Genomic DNA, 22,141 nt, shown 5'->3' with positions numbered 1-22,141 from the left:
TCCATTTTCACTTCATTCAGCAACACTTTTTCCAGTCTCCGCACACCAAGTCCATTCAAATGCAGTCCATCCATCTTGTATAAGTCCTTTCGCCCATCAAACTCATTCCACACGTCCACAAATTCCACACCACACCGTCCGCATAACCTGCGCATAATATCATTTGCGATTATGGCCCTCCTTCTAAACTCCTCTCTGTCATACCGCGGTAACAGACTCACCATTCTAACTCTGTCACTCTTTTCTTTCGCTACCTTTAACAATACTTTCAAGTCCTCTCTCATAAAAAATTTATCACCTTTCAATTCATTTGTACCAGCCACAATTGTTATTTCTTTCACCCTCTGTTTTTGCACTCTAATGCTTTCACTTACATCCTTAAATTTCGCACCCGGCAAGTACGATTTAGTTACACACCCGATTAGTACGGCAAGTACGATTTTTGATTGGCTCCTATTCGAAATTTTTTTTCTCTCATTATACACGATTCCGTTGTTATTCCTGTTACTTCTCTAACTTGCACATTCCATTTAATTTTCATTATTATAATCAATAATATTTTCTATATATGATTTTTGGCATTCCACCTTTCATAACAGTGAAGTCAAAGGCTTCACTGACATTAATGTTCATAAATCCATCTGGCTATATACATATATAATATCCACAAATACATGATCACACACACACACACACACACAAAGCTGGTTAAAGAAGCAACTAAAAACGAACAGCTAGAAGTTACCAAAAGTACTCGAAATCTGCTATAAAAACACTTGCAGAAGAGAAAAGCCCAGACTTGTGGGAAGAAGAATGGAAGATATCAAAAAACAGATCAACAACAAAAGAATTCTTGCCAAGCATTAGAAGTAGACTCCGGCTTTTCAGCCGGAGTCTACTTCTAATCCTTGGCAAGTCTACGCCATTTCTCCAAGTTTAACCACACTACTAACGGGACATGGAAAACTAAGACACTACCAATTCCATATCCTGGAATCGCCATCATGAACTTGTAGTCCACACCATCAATAGACTGTTGACCACATACCCTACGACTGTCAGCTACTGGACTCCATCCAGATGCCCCTAATACAACATGTCATCACTTCTGGAGACAAGTGACCAGTATCAAAACAGAGATTTATTGAAAGTATTACTCAGAATTAATTAAATTTGCCAATAAGATCAACTTCCAGTGCTTGTCTAACATAAATAATCTAACATAAATTACTGATATTGTGTGAATTATATGGTGTTAATATATGCATATATAAAAATATAAATGTAAATATGAATATTGATATAAAAATATAAATGTAAATATGAATATTGATACAAAAATATAAATGTTAATCAGTACTTGTAAGCTACATGTAATATAAGTATTGTATGCAATAGAGCATATAGGAATAAATTACCTCCTGGTAGGGTTACTATTGGGAGGAAAATGCAAACACACACACACACACACACACACAAAAAAAACCCTACTCATCCATGACTCCGAATTTTTTTAATGATACTTCCCAATAAGTCAACTGGAATTGCATAAAATGATTAACAATGATGTTAGTTGGAGAAATTATTCGCCAGCCTAGCAAAATCTATCCACCATAGGCAAAGTGTATTTGTCGAGCACTGCTTATAAGTATGCAATATAATAACTTAATATGCTTGAATCTGGCCACATATGAAACTTTTAACCTTTTTTCTATCTTTCATCAACATTCAATCTATACAATCATATCAAATGTGATATCATATAACATTTTATATAAAGAACATCATTTTGTTAAAAAAAAATCATAAAAATATTTTCCTAAGGTTTACTGAATTTGAAAATGAAAATTACTGCATAATAATATGCAGTAATTTTCATTACTGCATATTATTAAATGCCAAAAGGATCAGTTATTATATTTACCAATAGCTAAGCCATCACAGAAATTGTGGAGACCATCTCCCATGATAACCATCCATGCAACAGCACTAACAGATTTTGGCACTTCATGACTATGGCTATGACTATGATGACCATGGTCAGACATTGTAACCACATAACTATGCTCATCATCAATATTTTTGTATATCACAGTTTCCTGTTCTTCAGTAACACTGGGTAGAAGAATAACATCTGACTGAACTTGAGAACTTGCCAAAAGCAACTTATAATCACCCTTGTTAGAATCCTGAGACACAAGTTTTGTTTTTATTACATCAGAAGTAGGACAGTGTACATCATTTTCTTGAGGTGGCACATTTAGCTCTTCAAGAAAAAAATATTAAATATTTTTTAAACAATTAATTTATGGATACATTAAATATGGATAAATTAAATCAAATTTAATATTCTCTCTCTCTCTCTCTCTCTCTCTCTCTCTCTTGCTCACTCCTTCTGTGTGCTAAATAATTAGACTTATAATTTATACTAAATGATATGCAATATAATAACTTATTATACTTGCAATGTGGCCATATGAACTTATTACAATACTAAGAAATTATGGGATAACCATAATTTCTATTTTCTTTTTTACTATTCTCTCTTTCTGATTCAAACACCTACTATGACAAACTGATAACTTATGGAGAAAGCCAGATATCATCTTAGAGTAAATTATAACTAACATACTGAATCCTAGCTAGTTTATGCCTAAAATGTAAATGTGTTATGAAGCAGCAAGCATAAAAACACAGTGATCTCCATTTTGCATAAAAATGTTGTGTGTAGTTTGCTTCATTCTTGACCAGCAAGTATAATAAATTCAGCAAGAAGTTTATAAAACTGAAAAGTACAAAAATCAGCTGTGAATCATAAAACATTGTGTGAAGCCTATGGTGACATTTTGTTGAAAATATATTCAATATCCTCCTCCATCTCCTATGTCTATAATCATAGTAAAGAGCATATTTGCTATATTTATCTTTAATAAATAGAAGCCACCAGCTAGACCATCTTAACAGAATGAATATCAACTATGAAATATTCTAAAGTTGGATATCATCTGTTTCTGTAAATCGTCTATTGCTTGATCTTCTCAGAGTGTATTTTATTATGGATATGATTGCAGGAGAACTTGACATTGTTAGCAAGGAATGTGTGAGCAAGGCTAATCTTAAGGTGTTATGTTCCTTTAAACAGAATGAGAGATGGAAGGTTAACAAAACAGATGTTTGATGCCAGGAAAAATATTCATAGGAAGAAGATGTAGGGATTAATGCAGTTAGAACTGCTTTAGAAGACCAAAATATAAGATCTCACAATATATGAGTCCTGTCAGGTGACAGACTAATTTGGAAGAACTCTCGGTAGTGCATTAGTAACAATGTAAACTTATGCAGTTTATCCTATACCATGATAATATCCTGATTTCAGGCAGCTCATAACTTGGAAACAGCTGATCATAAAATAATGAGTTATGAAATCCTCTATCAGTAATGTTGATTTGCTGCCACTGAATCACATCTTATTCACAAATGATTGCTGATCTCAATTCTTCTTCTTCTTCTGAAGCTTTTCCCACTTAAGTAGGGGTCACTGTTTTTGGTGCGTCTCCTCCACAACTTCCTGTCTTGGGCTGTAGCCACATCCAAGTTCTTCATCCTCAGGTCCTCCTCCACCATCTCCCTCCATCTCTTCTTTGGCTGTCCATGCTTCCTCTTCCCCTGCACATCCATCTGCATGACCTTTCTTCCCACATACTCTTCCTCCCTCCTCATCATATGACCAAACCATCTCAACCTTGCCTCCTGTATCTTTGCTCCTAAGTTCGTAACTTTCACCGTTCCTCTTACATAGTCTTGATCTCAAGACTACAGATGGCAAACCCTTCCTCCAGACATCATTCATTGTTGTAATTAATTTAAGAGAAGAAAACTCTTTTCTGAATCTTTTCAAGTATACTTCATAAGAATGCTTTGTTTGCTAATGCTTGGATAAAGGATTAAAACAAGAATATAATTCTTTGTCTAGTATAATTACTCTGTAATCAAGCAAAAAACTTTCTACAGCTATCTCTACTTCAGAGTGTTTTAATAATATGGTGATATCCATTTTGCTACTTGCATAAGGATATGAACTTCACTGATTTGGCTCTCAATATCTTCATGAATCTTGCTCCTACTGATAAAACACAATAAAAGTATGCAGATAGATGTTGTAAAAACTTCAGGTAATTTAAGCCCCTCTGTAGCACAATTGAAAGAACAATGGTACATTGTGCCCTTCGATTAGAAAAAGGCCTAAGTTCGATTCTCGTCATGATGGGAGGAATCTTCATATGGACTTTTTCAATCGAAGGTGAGTTAGCCGATCTCATATGGAGGTAGCGGGTTTTTTTCCTACCGGAAACTCTGGTTTTTCAACCCGCATACAGACAAATCAGCCCTTCGGAAACACACAATTTACAGACAAAAAATATTAGCTGTGGTGGTGGCGGGTGGTAGATGGCATTGATGGAGATGATTGATAGTAGAGGTTCAGTGTAGTGGTGGAGACAGTTGTATAGTAGGTGTCCTCCTGCGATGAGTCTTCGGACTCCTTGGAGGTGTCACGAATAATAATAATAATAATTGTATTGTTTTATAGATGTCCTGAATGAATTCCACTAAACAGTTGTTATTATTGCCAGTCAAAGCTTATATAAAGCTAATTTATATACAGATTACCCAAATTAACGTTCATCCCACTGGCAGCTCATACAGTAGCACTGAGACACTGCAGCACCCCGAAGGAAAAAATGAAAAAATTAAATTTTGTTTATGTTTATAAAGAATAACAATGCTTACAACATTATATAAACGCAATGCAACATGTTAAAGGTCAGCTTATATTTCAACATTGATTGAATAGTTAATAACTGGAGTTCCATTAACACTTTAGATTATGAAACAAATGCACTGCAATCTATTGCAGTGTCGGAATTATCATGTTTGGTCAGTTGCAGCTAGACTCGCTGATATTACAAGGCTGAATTATGATGAGTGTCACTCTTGAAAATATGAAAAGAATTATATTTTCTCAATTATCGTTACATGAAAAATTATCATTACACAAAACAGATGCACTGCGATCTAATGCAGTGTCGAAATTACCACATTCGGTCAGTTGCGCTAGACTTGCCGATATTTGTTTACACTTGTCACTGCATGTAAAAAGTAAATCTGACACTGCTTGTTGAGCAATGTCACTACAGGTAAATTGTAAGCTTGCATGCAAATATATTAAAAATTTTATTAATATTAAATTTAATATATAATATTAAAAATATTAAAAATATTATTTTCAAATAATATTTTAATAAAGCAAATTTTTTAATATGTAAAAATAATTCAGTTTTTCCTAATCAGTAACCAACTTAGTAATAAATTGGTTACTGATTAGGAAAAACTGAATTATTTTTCTTATTTTGCATATGCAGCACCCCCACTTAAAATTTTCACCAGCCGCTACTGGTTCATCCTGTCACCTATTTAAGCTGTCAAACTCATTTGATATTTTTCCAACAACACGAAGTAAACTTATATCTAGTCAATCCCTAAAAAGGGAGATAAAAGTCAGATCAGATTATCTGGGAGATATGCTGCGAAACAGCATATCTCCCAGATATTCTTATCCACCTGTAGACATAATCTATAGAAAGATTGGGAAAAACTCATCTGATTGCTCTTGACATTTCCAAGCATTCAACAAGTTTGTCACAGAGGCCTCCTTGCTATATGCTACATCCTATGATCTTCAGTCATTTGCAGTTGGGTTGCCAGTTTCCTTTGCCACTCATTCTAAAAAGTTAAAGGTTTCCTCTTTATACAGAGTTCAGATTCAATTTGTTGAGTCATCCCCCCCACCCTTCTTTTTTCATTCATTCCACCTCTGTTCTTTAGAACAGCATCTTCATCACACTGTTTTATGCGAGGACTGTGATTTTCAGGTAATTTCTGTCTTTTTACTTGCAAGATATCACTATATCCCCACCCCCTGGACTCAAGTAATCTCCTTTATAATACTGTGGTTCACACATGTACCTTTGATAACTGTATGTAAATATCAGATCTATTCAGTCTTAGAATGTTGATCTTGCATTTGAGGTTGAAATATGGGATATCCAGAAGGCAATATGGTTAAGTGATGATTCCCCCCTCCCCTTCTCTCTCTCTCACTGGCACATTCCAGCCAGTTTCTGAGAGAAGTTCTGTTTCTTCTTATGTCTGTTCTTTATTCAGCATAACAGCACTTATTTCCATAGATGATGTTCTCCTTCACATTCTTCTAGACATAAATAATGTTAGCATCTGGTGAACATCCATTAAGAATCCAACTTCAAACCTGTGAAACTAGTTTCCTCTTTTATTACATCTACTTCAGTCCTCTGGAACAGCTATCACTTATAATTTTCCATAAGGACTGCTTCATTAACTTCTTCCACACACATTGCACATATATATTAAAAAAAAGAAGAAAAAAACTCCATCTGATCTATTAGCCTTAGTCATTGATCTCAACCAATACAGTATCTTGAAATGTGGAATTCATCCAAAAATGGCTCTGCGAAATCAAGATACTGTATATGTATACATCTCACTTATGCAGTAAACTTTTCATCCTGTTATAAAATGTAACCTGCTATAGGATTTAGGCTGCCAATTATGCAGTGGTTCAGTGCACTTTATGAGTATCACATCATAATATAAATATTACTAGGAAGGAAAAAAGCAACATAAAAAAAATAAATCATTTGCCAATGAAATAATTTGTTTTTTTAGAAGTTTATTACTTACTATGTAAGACATCTTGACTCTCTTTTCCAATAACACTTTCATAAGAATTAGCTTTGTAATGAGACAGCTTTTCTCCAACAGTAATCATAGTTTTGTCTGAATCCAGAGTCACTGATTTGGAGGACTGACTAACCTGAAATTATTAAGACTTCAAGTAATATAAAACAAAACTGAAAATAATACAGATTTAACTACTTCACCATCTGAAAATTTACCAAAAAGTTTACCAAATTCCATGTTTTTTATTAACAATATCATAATAACATGTAATTACTAATAAAAGACATGGGTGTTTTGCAAAAAATCAATAGATATAATTATGAAGCATGCTAAACTTATATGCAATAAATTTAATTTCATGTATAGAGCATTGTCAAAATAATACAGACAATATGTGCATCATATTGCTCTATACCAGTGTTTCTCAACCTATGGTCTGCGACGATGGGACAGGTGGTACACAGGCGGACTTACATTAACCAAATAAATCTATATATTTTAATTATCCAAACAAAAGAAATTAAAATTGAATAAGTAAAAATTATTGAAATAAAATGGATACTTAAAAAAAAATAACGGCACAATGTTCATTCCATGAACATTCTGCCACTATTTTAATTTGTAGCAGCAGAATGATGAGTAATAAAAGAGGGGTGAAGTGAACAACAATATGGTTTTATTGCTTCCACCTTCCCTTGCTGTTTTGTCAGATTTGAAGTAAACACATGTTATCCACATGACTACATTTCAATCAATTGCTTGTTGTTTATTGATTTTTATTGCTGAAGGTTTTCCACACACGTTGCACATATATATTAAAAAAAAAGAAGAAAAAAACTCCATCTGATCTATTAGCCTTAGCCATTGATCTCAACCAATACAGTATATCTTGAAATGTGGAATTCATCCAAAAATGGCTCTGCAAAATCAAGATACTGTATATGACACATCTCACTTACACTAACTAAGAAGTGCTAAGTAATACTTGGACAAAGTGTGTTGTGACTTAACCCCAGTATTTATATATTTTTCAGAAATCGCGAGACAGAAAGATAAAAACAAGCTGACAATTGAGTTGAAATGCTAACTGTCTTCAACCAAATTCCAATAATATGTGAAACTGCCATAACAACATTCACTATATATACACACATATATATTTCTTAGTTTTAGCTCGTTTACGAATTTTAACGTTCAATTGAATGTTATTGCTGCTTTGTGGTGAGCGAACTCACACACATCTAATTAATAACAACAGTTTTTAGTTAGATACCGTGTTTGCAGGTGCAACATATGGTTTTGCTTGAGTCTATACAGCATAGTTTCTGTATGAGGGGGACATGTGATTCATTGATTAGTGTTGTTTTTATCCCAGTTTCTCTAATTGCACTATTTGTTGAGAAATATATTACACAGACTGCTGGTACCTTATTCACTGACATAATAAAAGTACTTGTTTTTCTAGCCTCTGCAGTATAGTGGCTATTGGGGAGGGTGTGTTGTTTACCGCAGGAGCAAGTTACTATCACTCCGACGTGAACATGTTTAAGCTTTTTTTTTTTCATGTGTGAGGTATATGCGATATTTTTAATTTCTTTTTTCGAAAAGTAAAATCAGGGGTGCGAGTTCTATGAAAGGGCGAGTTATATTCGAGTAAGTGTGGTATTTCAACTATGAATAAGTACATTGGTACCTTCTTTAAACGGAAAACTAGCACGGATGACAGTGATAATACAAAACAAGTTTGTAATGACAGTTTGTGTGTAGTTTCTGAAGAGAAAGAGGTCTGTAACGAATTCACAGAAACACAGAATTCCCATCAGTTGCAATGCGATAATATTAATACACTGAACAAAAGGAAAGATTTGCTGACTTGCTGGACACTCGATCAGTGGATCGCATTCAAAGGTAAATACAATTGGTTATTTTGTAGGAACATTTTTCTCTTTTGTGACTTTTCTCCCTTTAAGGTAATTATGCCTACATTATTGAGTTATTATTCAACAATTGTTTACAGTTTTGAATGTGTATATAAAGTCAATATCAACAGTAGCCTGATTACTAACGCGTGATGAAAGGGATGGAGAGGTTTGGAGCTTCCCCGGATAGTATTCAAAGGTAAATACAATTGGTTGTTTTGTATAGGGCCCCAAAACTTATTAGTTTAGAATGTAACCACTGGGAAAAGGTTTGTGTCCTTTGTGTCCACCTCAAAACTCTGAAACAGAATTTGGAAACATATTTCCCGAATAACTTTTATAAGAAATTTCTGTGGGTTCACGATCCATTTCAGGCTTGCAATCATGAGAACGATCTTTCATTATCGAAAAAAGAACAGCTAATTGAGCTTTCAAGTGACAGTGGGCTTAAAATGCAATTCTGTGATCAGGGTTTGACTCGATTCTGGATCTCACCTTCAGTGAGAAGTGAATTTCCCGAATTATCAGAAGAAGCATCTAAAATTGTCATGCAATTTTCTACAATCTATCTTTGCAAGAAAGGATTTTCATTGCTCCTTCAAATAAAAACAAAATACAGAATTCGTCTTTGTGTGTGTGTGTGTGTGTGTCGATCTTTGACTGAAGATAACCAATATTGAGCCAGATATCCAGCAACTCTGCAAGAGAAGAGAAGTTCAACTATTTCATTAAAAGTAAGTAGTAACATAATTATATCATATTATTTATTTTATAATATTTTATATATAATATTATTATATATAAATTGTTTACTTCAAGTTAATTATGTTTTCATATATATTCAAAACATGCTTTTAGATTTATTATGTTATAAATGGCACAGTTTTTCCCAAATGTTGGTAATCCCCATGTACGTTTTTCAAAAAAATTACATAACTTAGTGGTCCATTGAATTGTTTTAGGCATTTTACTGGTCCTTGGGCTTGGAAATGGTGAGAAACACTGCTCTATACAATATGATGCACAGAAATAATCATGCAAAATACATACATACAAAGCATCAAAATATGGTGCACATAGAAATAATCACAAAATATGTACATACAAAGCAATGTACAGATTATATTATATTATCACTGGTTTAAAAATTAGTCACTACTGACCAACTCCAGCTCATCCATCCTTATTCTGGGATCAAAAAAAGCTGGCTGGTAAACAACATTTTATAAATTCCTCTACCTCTGTATATTATCACCATGGCTCTATGGAGTTTAATAGGTCACCTCAGGTCATGTCTATCCTGTGACAAATGTGTTTCCTGTTGCATCTGAAATTCATTCAATTTTAACACTCACCATGCCACATGATATTCCCCTTTCTCTCAACCATCATCATCCAGCCCAAAAAATAAAATAAATTCTGTTCTTTACTTCTTTATTCATCTTACTTTGAGAAGGCCTTCTTTGATCATTTGACATCCTATTCCCATGAATAATTTCTTTCAGTATCAATTTTACACTTACTCCAAGAATCAATTTTTATATGGCTCAATCATATCACTCCTCTTCTTCTATTCACTAAGCTCTATAATTATATTTCCACAATATGATCTGGTAGATAATATTCTATAGTGCTGATTTATTTCAATGACTCATTTCTAGACTTTTTTCAGAATTTCTACTTCTTCCATAATCCAGGATATGAAACTTGTGCACAGAAGTCAAGATCTTCTCAAGAACTCATAATGAAACAACTGTCTCCTTATCTCCAACTGACACTGTTTGTCTCATTATTGTAATAACTTCTAAGTTATCTTTGCAACTTTAGTACTGTTAGTATTATTATTAACATCTGATGTCTATGGAGTCACATACTCATCATGGGAGGTACACACAATCACACACAAAGCTCATCCAATCTTGCCTTAAACTGATTCCATGTTCAACATTCACAACACACTCGGGCAATGCATTCCACTCACCAACCAATCTCTATGCAAAGAACCTACTCCTCACATCCATCTTATACAGTTTCCAGGGATGACCTCTTGCTCTACCCCCCCCTCTCCCATTCTCTAAAAAATTTCTTCCATGTTAACCTGATAACAACCCCTGACTAACTTATGTCTCAATTATATCCCCATCCTCCTCCTATTCATGAGGTTTTGCAATTTACATTCTTTCAAACTGTCATCATACTCCACATTCCAAAGGCCACTGACCACTTTTGTGAATCTTACCTGGACCCTTTTCAACATATCCTCATCACCATTGAAACCCTGTAACCAAATCTGTGAACAATAATTCACAGGAGCCCTAATCAAAATCTTAAATATGACTATTATTATTTTCCTGACCTCCATAGAGTCACAAGACTCATTGTGGGAGGTCAACACTAAGTCTCTCATACCACTCCTTAAACTCATCCACTGTCTGCATGTTCACCACCCTCTCATGCAAAAAACTTACTTCTTACTCTTTTATTTCCCTCCTTTTGCAACTTCCACGGATGGCCCCTTGTCTTTCCCCTCCTTCTACTATAAAAAATCTCCTCAGTGTTAACACGATAATAAACCTTCAATAGCTTAAATGGCTGGATCATATCCCTTCTTCATCTTCTATCCATCAAACTCTGCAGTCAGCATGCTCTCAGTCTGTCCTCAAAAACATTGTACAGTCCTGATATCATTTTTGTTATCCATCTCTGCAACCTCTCCAAAGTTACTTCATCCCTTCAAATTCCAGTGACCAGATCTCAGCACAGAAATTCAGATGTGGTCAAATTAAAGCTTTATACAATGGGACTTTATACAATATCTCCTGTGGTCAATGTTCTCCTCAACATTGCAGCAATTCTCTGAGATATCTTCACAACCTTTGAAATATGCCCTTGAAACTTGAAATCTCTATCCACAATCATCTCAAGATCCCTTACTTCCCCCACTTCTTTCAGTATAAACCCACCAAGTGAGTATGAAGTATTCCATTTGTAGATCCCATATTTTAAAGACTTACATTTAATTTCATTAAACTGATATCGCAATTGGTCTGTCCACCTTTCTGGCCTATTCAAATCCTCCCAAAAAGCCAAAACATCAGCACTGTTACTAATAACTCTCCCAAAATTCACATCATCTGCAAACAAAAGAACATTTCTTTATAGTCCTGTGACAATATTATTGACATAAAGATTGAACGACAATGGTCCAAGTACTGAAATGTCTACTAGAGCCAATTTCCAATCCACTAACCTGATTAAAAATCAACTTGTTATGTGGTACCCTGTCAAATGCCTTTGAAAAATCCAAAAAAAAATGACAGTGTTTGCCTTCTTATCCATTGCTCTTGTTACTCCATTGTAAAAGGTTACCAGATTACTAAACAAGAGCACCCTTTAACAAATCCATGCTGGCCTGCATAATTAATATTGCCCTCATCTACCCAATTCTGTATACAAGCTCTTATCAATTTCTCCAAAATTTTAATCCATACAGAAGAAATATAAACAGGTCTATAGTTTGATACCTCCATTCTATTACTACCCTTATGCAATGGTACTATCTTACCCTCCTTCCACTCTCCAAAAACCTGTCCCATTGCAAGACTTTCATTAACCTTCCTACCGGCCCGAGGTGGATAAAATAGTGAGACCAAATTGCACTTCTTACCCATGTTATTCAACGAGTGTTTCAGAATCGTATCCAGATTTAGCTGGATGTCTATAGACATCATGGCCGGTTGGGGGGGGGGGGCGGTTAAAAGGCAAGCTAATGGCACAGTCAGTTTCATGGCACATTCTTGTAAAACGTGGTGAAATTCCATCTAGGCTCCCTGCCTTATATACATTTAACATACTCAGTATTCTGTACTCAGTATACATTAACATTTCTAACAGTTCATCACTCATTATCCTTTTCTAGGATACGGTACAGGCTTGCTGTACCAGGATGAAACACCCAAATAAAGTGATCATTAAATATCTCAACTATGTCATCTGCATTTTTTGCCTGAGATCAATCTCCATCCAACAAGATAATATGTCCACTATCATTTTTTGGCTTACTTGCCACATGTCAAAAAAACTCATTGGAATTCTCCTTAGACTGCAGCACCAGTCTCCTCTCATATTCTAATTTTTCTCTTCTTACAATACTAGTCACTTTCCTAGGCTGAGATCTATATTCCCCATGCAGCTGTTTCCCACTTCTCCCTTTATATGTCTTCCACATTTTCTTTTTCTTCTGCAGTTCCCCTTTTATTTCTCTTGTCATCTAGTTGACTCCAAATTGCTTTATCTTCTTCACTTGGGATATAGAATCTGCCATTGCTGTCAACAATTTTTTTCTTGAGTATGTTTCATGCGCTTACTGATACTACTTCCTTCAAATTCTTCCATCCATCGCAAGCTGGTTCCTAACTCTGTGATAGCTTATAATTCCACATAAATTGATCAAAGTTGATAAAAAAAAAATTAAAAGAAATTGATCAACCATCTTAATCTTAACAATAATGTGACATAAAAATTCTAAGAATTTGGATGGTACACATTCAGCCCACTTAAATTATTATTCCTGATACCTCCAAGGAGTCTGAAGCCTCATCGCGAGAGGACACCTATTTTTCAAGTTTTCCAGCAAACCATACTTCAAGGACTCTAAGCAATTTCAACTCTTATTGGCCAGTATCTATACTGTTTTGTTCTAATTTATGTGAGTAATTATGTGAGAGCATGTTGCTCTTTAGCTTAATATATCTCTTAATGATTGTAACTACATAGATAATAAGAGGACTCTAGCTTTGATGGAGTAAAGTTTTTTTTTTTTTCATCAAAGGTCAGGCTAATAGTTTTAATTGTTGACCAAATCACTGTGACTTTAGCATATCATGTAGATTGTAACATAGCTTTTTCTTTGTATTATGTATATACTCCAGATAATGACCTTGATATGAAAGTTGAAACATCGAGTGATTATTTTGGTTTATATTAAAATGAAGTGTAACTATAACATGGTAGTTGTTTCCATAATATTTTTAATAATGAATGCTGATTGCCATGTAATGATGAAGGAAAGGATTTCTGCATCGGAGCTTACCTTTACATGATGCAAATACTAGGTGAAGTTGCAGGACAGTAACAGAGTCCATGATGCGCACACACACACACACTCACACACGATGTCATTTAGCAGTTATGTTAATCTGATTTATAGAGACTTATTTGTAACCATGTCAAGGGAGATTAGACTGATTTATAGAAAATATGTATTTTTATAATTATCCATAATATGCTTCCACTTTTATGATTCTATTATTATTTGAATTTATTATGTTTCAACTTTCTGTTTTACATCAGTACTACCTCAAATGACAGCATTAACAACTAAAGATAACAGAGGTTATAATGCTTACTTTTTTACTTTTATACCTTCTCCTGTAACTGGTCAGTACATTCAGAGCTCGTTCAGCTAGAAAAAAGAAATAAATTCCTCCCAGTGCTGCCATTCCTCTCCATACCATGTCAGCTTCATTAGTCTCATGATTTAAATCACCCCCATCTCCTTCTGTTTCATGGCTATGCTCCTTTTCTGTCATCATTGCCTAAAAAAAAAAAAACTATTGCTGAAAAAATGTAAACATAATGTGACATTTCTAAATTTCTTTCATAATCTGTAATTGATTATCCAGATCACTAAGATTAATAAATAACTGAATGTCCAGATAACTATGATTTACTTTAAGATAAGTGGGAATATTCACTTCAAAATTAATGACTGAACAAAATGAAATGCCAAGCTGAAAAAACCCATGCTTGCTGTATAGCTGAATAATACAGCCATGCTCACCATACTGACTAGCTGAGTAGATAGCACTTCTGCTCACTGACTAATAAGTAGTGGGTTCAAATCTTACTGTAAGTATGGATGTTTGTGAATGACTTTAGGTGGTAAATGAATTTCCTGCCCAGTATATGAAACCATTGTACTGCTTATTGGAGGCCTGAAGTCATTTGAAAAAAGTTCTGTTTAGTCTCTAAAACATTTTCTAAATTGCCTAACTCTTAGTTATGCATGGTACTAATGTACAACATGCTTTACAACCTTTCTTGGTGGGATTCATTTTTAAAACAAAACATATTATTTATTACTATTTAAGTAAATGCATTTTTTTATCTGATACACCATGTAATGAGACTGGACAATGGAAGCAGTAGTGCATGTGTATTTATTTGTGTGAGGTAGTCGACATAAGAAAGAGATGGCCTTGAACACAAAGGGGTAATTGGGTCTGGGGAAAAATATGAGATAAGTGGTGATAAAGTAAAGTGTAGGAGGAAGTCAGTTAAAAGATGGCATGGATAGGATTGGTTAAAGACTCGAAAAATATTGGTTTACAAATGGCAGGTAATAAGAGGGATAAAAGTGTTACACTGATTAAGCTGATCCATCATAAAATTGTTGGTTTAAGTGAAACATGGTTATGGTTGGATGAGGATGATATCATAATGGAAACAGAAATGAAGGAATATTGTGTTTTTCAAGAAGATAGGAAGAGCATATTGTGGGAGAGAGAGAGAGAGAGATTGTTGTTAACAGTAGAAGAATTGTGTCCATATAAGGTGATGATGCAAGGATGAAATTGTGGCACTGATTTTGAAACAGTATGTATTTAGTGACAGGATGATATATTTAATTGGATGTTACTATAAGCCTGGAATAGCAAATTGGAAAAGTAATGGCAATAATACAGATTGGAACAAAGAGATGACATCTAAGAGCAAGGAAAATGAATTTATCAAATTTTTGAGAGACAACAGCATTAAAAAGTATGTCCTTAATCAAATTAGCTTCAACGGTCTTGGATTTGATCACTACATTAAAGGATATTATTTCAATAAGGTGTTAAATCTGTCTCCAGTTGCACAAGTGATAATTATGATTAGATAGAGGAATTAGGTGGAAAGAAAATCCATACCTGTTTGGGGACTGGTCAAGAAATGTTTAATAGCAGCAATATCTGCTATTAAACATTTCTTGGCCTTATTTTATACCTTATACCATTAAGTATAAGGTATATAAAATGGATAACTAGTGAGATTAAGCATCTGAATGAAGAATGCTTAATCTTACTGGTCTGCCAAGGAAAGATGGTCTCTTCATGCTAGGAGACTCCAATCAAAAGTGGAAAAGAGTATGACAGTTAAGCCTGGGTGTGGGAGTCTGGAGGAATATAACACCCATGACAAAAGACTAAAAAATGTCCACATAATGTGGATGAAATATACTGAGGTGTTTGAATAAAATTCTATATGATTTTTGTTACTTGTGTTAGTCGTGAAAGTTATTTTAATATGTCTAGTGTACATGTCCCATTAAAACTATTTATTATTTTAATATGAAAAAAGGCTGTTAGAATTTTCTCATGCTAACAGATTAGTTATTGCTAATACCTGCTTCCAGAACAAGAAATCAAAAATGGCTGGAAAGAATATTGCGAGAAACTGTACAGCAGAGAGAGAGAGAGAGAGAGAGAAAGAGAGAGAGAGAGAGAGAGAGAGAGAAAGTGAGTGAGTGAGCAAATTTGAAAGAAGACCCCTCTCCAGGGGAATGTTGAGAATTAGAAACCATCATCTTCACTTAGACACAAAAGTTGAAAGAGCTTAATAACAATAAGACTGGGTACAGATGGAATCTAGGCAGATTTAATAATAAGGCCACAGAGGATGGAGAGACAAGAGTATTTTATAGATTGATTGTAGAAAACGGAAGACAGGTGTATGATCTAGAGATTGGAAGAAGTCAGTATTAACACTAGAAAGATATGAAGGATTGCAAGAATTATATAACTATTAGTTTAATCTCATGCAAGCAAGCTTCTAAAAGATTATGCTAAAGGAGTGAGGTGAGATGTCTGGGGAACAGGCAGGTTTCAGAAAAGATCAAAGATTCAGGGATCAAATCCTTTACCTTTGATCGTTGAAAAGCATAGAGAGATTAAACTTCCTTTGGCAATGTGCTTCATAGACTACTCAAAAAAATTTTGACTGTGTTCACCATGTGAATTTGTGAGAGATAATGAAAGCAATTGGTTTTCCTCGACACATTATCAATTGATAGCTAACATGTATAGTGAACAAGAAGCTATGGTGAGAACAGGTGCTAGATCAATTGACTAGCTTTGGGTAGGCAAGGATGCTGGATTTCTCCTCTCCTTTCAGTATCTATGTTAGGATATCATACATGCACCATTGGATGAGCTAAAAACAGGAATTAGGATAGGTAGAAGACAGTTCAGCAAATCTGAGATATGCTAACGATACAATACTCCTCTATATCATTAGCAAATCAGGAAAGCTAATAAAAATTGTTGATCTCAATTAACCTAAAAAGTTAATGAGAGAAATGAATGAGAAAACAGATGAAAGTAGGAGATTGGTAACTGCTGCAGAGAACATAGTTGTGGTAGTCAACGAGCAGTTCATCAGGGTGTTTCATCCTCAGTGGGAAATCAGAAGCTCAAGTGTAGAGAATGTGATGAGAGAAGACTTAATGGTGAGCAAGCAAGAGATACATGAGGAGTTCAGTGACCTACATGTCAATAAAGCAATAGGACCTGATGACATTATCACCACATGTCTTATGGGAATGTTCCAAGGAATTGTCATCACCCTTGGCCAACCTGTTTAAAGAGTCTCAACAGCACAAGTCCCAAAGGAGTGGAAGGAAGACAAATTTTTCCACTTCACAAAGGTGGTAATAAGGCTGAGACAACAAATTATAGGCCAATCTGTATATCTGGAGTTGTAGTTAAGATATTGGAGAGGTTGGTGAGAGATAGGATACAAAAGTGGGTTGATAACAGTAGTATTCTTTGTGCTTGTTAGCATGGATTTGTTAAAGGGAGGTCATGTTTTACCAACTTGCTTATATACTATAACAAGGTAATGAATGTATTGGACAAGGAGGTGCATAGCAGTGGTATACATATATTTTGCAAAGGCTTTTAATAGATTGGCACACCACAAGTTGGTCACTAAACTGAAGTTGATGAGATTGGATAGCGGACTAGTGATAACTTGAATAGGTGATTGGTTATCAAATAGGAATCAGCAAGTTGTGTATGGGGAGCACTATCCTAGAAGAGGAAAGTCACTCATGGTGTGCCACAGGTGTCTGTTATGGAACAATTTTATTTAATTTGTATATTAATGATATTGGAATTGGTTTAACTGGTGATATGCAAATATTTACAGATGATGCAAAATTGGGAAGAGCAATGCAGAGTTAAGCAGATGTGTCCTTACAGGAGGACTTGAATAGATTGTATGAGTGAGCAACAGTATGGAACTGTCAGTTCAATGTTGCAAAGTGTAAGGTTCTTGGTTCTTGGTTGAGAAATTCTGGAGGAAGTTGAGGAGACAAGAGAACTTGGAGTCGTGGTCGATAAGGATCTGATGTTCAGAGGTCACATTGCACAATGTTATTAGATATACATATTCACAAAAATATAATACTTTTATTATTGCAAATATTTAAATTAGAAACTAACTGCTCATCATCAGAGCATCAGCATAAGCACAAGGTGAAACTAAAATAAAGAATGTTAATCCTACTTTCAGAGCTGATCCACATGCTGAATGACACCTAGTGGGTAGTTACAATAAAATAAGATTACAATTATAAAATTTAAAATGAAATGATTTGAAATAAAATTAACTTTAATTAGATAATGAAACAACCAGCATTATATTAAGTTGAATTTAAAAAATAAAAAAAAAATAGAATGGAGGGGAGGATGCACTATTGCTTACCATTTATGAGGATGTGACTCTCCCAAATCTTGGCAATAGAGAGGCAATCTTTCTGATTTAAATATAGGTGGTGTAGAAGTGCTTTAGCACTCTCTTTAAATAACCACTTTAAATAACTGGGGTGGTAACTGATGTTTGGGATGTCAGATGTGAGGACAGATTAAATACAGTTTGCAAAGCCTTGTGAATAGGAGGAAGAGAGGAATATGAATGAGACATTTAAATAGTAAAGGGTTGTTACAGGGTTAATGTGGAAAAAGTTTTCATAGAATGGAAGAAGGGGATAGAACAAGGGGAACATCCCTGGAAGCTGTATAAGGAGCAGGTTCTTTTGCATGGAGAGTGGAATGCATTGCTTGACATTGTGGTGAATGCAGATACATTAAATGAGTTTAAAGCATGGTTTGATGGGCTTTGAGTGCAACAGTGTGTGTGTGCCTCTTGTGATGAGTCTTGACTTCATGGGGGTCTGGTGTTAATAATAACATGCTTATAAAGATAAAAAAGAATATAATAGCTTGAGTATGATATACTTTCAAACCCAGCTAAAGCATGCTCTATAGAGCTATTTAGTTCTGGTTTAATCAGATGAGGTTTGCTGACAATTTCATAAATGTTTTCATGTGATGATGATAGCTTCCTCTCACACATCAAAAGAAAAAAAAATTCAACATCCATCAATACTGCAATATCTTACAGTGATGGTGAAGCAGGCAAGAAAGATATAAACAGTGAGGTACTAGCCTTAGAACAATTTCAAGTCTGGATGATATCAAACTGCTTTTTTTAAATGGAAAATATAAATATTGGTTAAACACAAGTAACAATGCATTACATGATTTTTGGTTCTTTCCAAACCACTGGTATGTCAAAATTTGCAGACTAATATTTTCTCTGAATCCTTTCTGTGAAATTCACTTTATAATGAGAAATCCATTACTTATTTTGGTCTCCAATTTCACATCCAGAGTAATCTGAATATTATTATTATTATTATTATTATTATTAAACAAGACCTCATGGAGTCAAAGACTCATCTAGGAGGTCCTTTTATCTCACACACATCTCATCATACCGGGTCTTAAACACATTCAAACTCCTTGCAGACACCACACTCTCAGGCAAGGCATTCCAATCATTCACAACTCTGCACGAAAAAAACCTGCCTCTCACTCCCCTACTCACACCCTCTTTATACAGTTTCCAGGGATGACCTCTGGTTCTCCCCTGATCTCCCACTATTCGCTGTAGAACTTCTCCACCATTGATCCTATAGCAACCCCTTACCAACTTGTAGGTCTCTATCATATCTCCCCTCTTCCTTCTCTCCACTAGTCTCTGCAAATTACATCTTTTCAATCTTTCCTCATACTTGACATTCCAGAGGTCAGAAACTACCTTAGTCAGTCGCCTTTGGACCCTTTCCAACATCTCCTCATCCTTCTGAAAACCAGGTGACCAAATCTGGGCACAATAGTCCATGTGTGGCCTAATTAAAGCCTTATACAATGGAACAAGAATCTCCCTACTTCTACACGTCAGTGTCCTCCTCATCATTCCCAGAAGTCTTTGTGTTGTCTTCACAATTTTGGCGATGTGACCCCTAAATTTTAGATCTTTATCCACTATCACTCCCAGATCTCTTATTTCCTCTACTTCCAACAATATATTCTTACCAAGCATAAATTCTGCATCCCATCTTTGTTTTCCAAATTTTAAAACCTTACATTTTGCAACATTGAACTCACACCCCCATTTGCTTGCCCAATCACTCAATTTATTCAAGTCTTCTTGCAAGGCCACAACATCTTCACTACTCTTTATGGTTCTTCCCAACTTTGCATCATCTGCAAACAACTGAATATCTCCATCCAAATCTTCGCCAATATCATTAATATACAAGTTAAATAGTAATGGCCCTAAAACAGATCCCTGAGGCACTCCACTAGTGACTTTCCTTTTCCTGGATATTGCACCCCCATACACAACTTGTTGATACCTATCAGATAGCCAGTCTCCAATCCAATGCACTAATCTAATATCCAACCCCATCTGCTCTAGTTTGACTGTCAACTTATCATGAGGCACTCTATCAAAAGCTTTTGCGAAATCCAAGTATATTACTGTGTATCCTTCTCCTCTGTCCAAGGAAGCAGTCACTTTATTGTAATAAGTAAGTAGATTACTAAAACACGACCTCCCTTTAGCAAATCCATGCTGTCCATCAAAGATTATACCATTGTTGTCAACCCAACTCTGGATTCTAGCTCTCACAAGCTTCTCCAACAACTTAACCACAACACCCGACACACAGATAGGCCTATAGTTTGATGCTTGAGTTCGATCACCTCCTTTATGAAGTGGCACAATCTTGCCCTCCTTCCACTCTTTAGGGACTTGACCAAGTGCAAGACTCGTATTAAAAAAATATGTCAAGGCAGGTGTCAACTCTCTGGCACATTCCTTCAGAATACGTGGTGATATATTATCAAGTCCCACAGCCTTATTTACATCTAGTTTACTCAACTCCCCAAACACCTCTTGCTCACTTACAGTCAGTCTCTCCTCCCCATCATCAACTGCTCTTAATCTCTCCATGAAGTCACATTCACAAGATTGAAAGATCTTTATGAACTGCTCATTAAGTATCTCCACCACACATTCTGCAACAGCTGTCTTTATACCATTTCCTCCAATCAATGTCATCCTTCCATAATCATTCTTTCTTTTGCTGGCTACATATCGAAAGAACTCCCTAGGATTCTTTTTAGCTTCATTAGCTAACTGCTGTTCATACCTCTCTTTAGCTACTCTCACCAACCAAGTCACTCTCCTTGCCTGGTCTTTGTAGAACTCATGAAATTGGTTACTTCCACTTCTCTTATGCTGCCTCCACAATGCCCTTTTTCTCTGTATTGCATGCTTAATCTCTTTATTCATCCATCTCACACCTAACTTATTTAACCTTCTCACCCGTGGTATACATTTAGACATTGCATCCACTAAATATTTTTTGAAAATCCCCCAAGCTGCATTGATCTCTTTTCCAGCTAACTCCTCATTCCATGCTACACCTGCAAGCTGTCTCCTGAGCTCTTCATAATCACCCCCCTTGTAGTTCCACATATACCCTTTTTTCACAGGGGTCCTTGCACTGCTGGCAACCACCCAAGTAATCACCTCATGGTCACTTTCACCAATTGGTGGATGATTTGATACCTCATTATAGAATATATAGCTCTTTCATCTATATATTCAGATATAGATGAAAGAACTGCATGGCACTTGTAAATTAATTCCACACGTAATAAAAGAAGTTTGTGCTGTGACTTGTAGATCTCTAGCTTCTTAACCTTCTTGCAGTCAGTCCTACTGGAGTAATTCTCCTCAATCCAGACTGCATAATCTTACACTTCACAGCACTTACATGACAACAACTATCCTCTATCACAATGCAGTCTATTCAAATTCATCTTAGGATTTTTGCAGGAAGCAAAAATGGTATATCCCATAATTATAGGTAGAGCCTGTGAAGGAATATTTGTTAGCAGCAATCGTAAGCTGTATTCCACGAGTGAAGAAGAGGACACAATTTGGAGTAAAGTGGATGACAAACAATATTAAACTGGAGATACATG

At 35.2% G+C, this 22,141-nt stretch overlaps 1 protein-coding gene across 2 annotated transcripts in view; it reads right to left on the bottom strand.

The window, feature by feature from the left end:
• Positions 1-22,141, bottom strand: part of LOC150110378 (zinc transporter ZIP10-like) — a 194,735-nt gene that overhangs the window by 37,670 nt on the left and 134,924 nt on the right. For both annotated transcript variants that reach the window (XM_090399110.1, XM_090399120.1), the window contains exons 7-9: positions 14,105-14,293; positions 6,778-6,910; positions 1,925-2,266 (exon numbers count right to left, since the gene is read on the bottom strand). In XM_090399110.1, coding sequence (XP_090255236.1) covers positions 1,925-2,266; positions 6,778-6,910; positions 14,105-14,293 — 664 coding nt within the window. The remainder of the gene's footprint in view (positions 1-1,924; positions 2,267-6,777; positions 6,911-14,104; positions 14,294-22,141) is intronic.

This window comes from Typopeltis vanoorti, chromosome 1, assembly GCF_054136105.1.
Source record: "Typopeltis vanoorti isolate ZY-2024b chromosome 1, IOZ_Tvanoo_1.0, whole genome shotgun sequence".
Taxonomy (NCBI): domain Eukaryota; kingdom Metazoa; phylum Arthropoda; class Arachnida; order Uropygi; family Thelyphonidae; genus Typopeltis; species Typopeltis vanoorti.
This window is presented reverse-complemented; position numbering and strand designations above follow the sequence as displayed.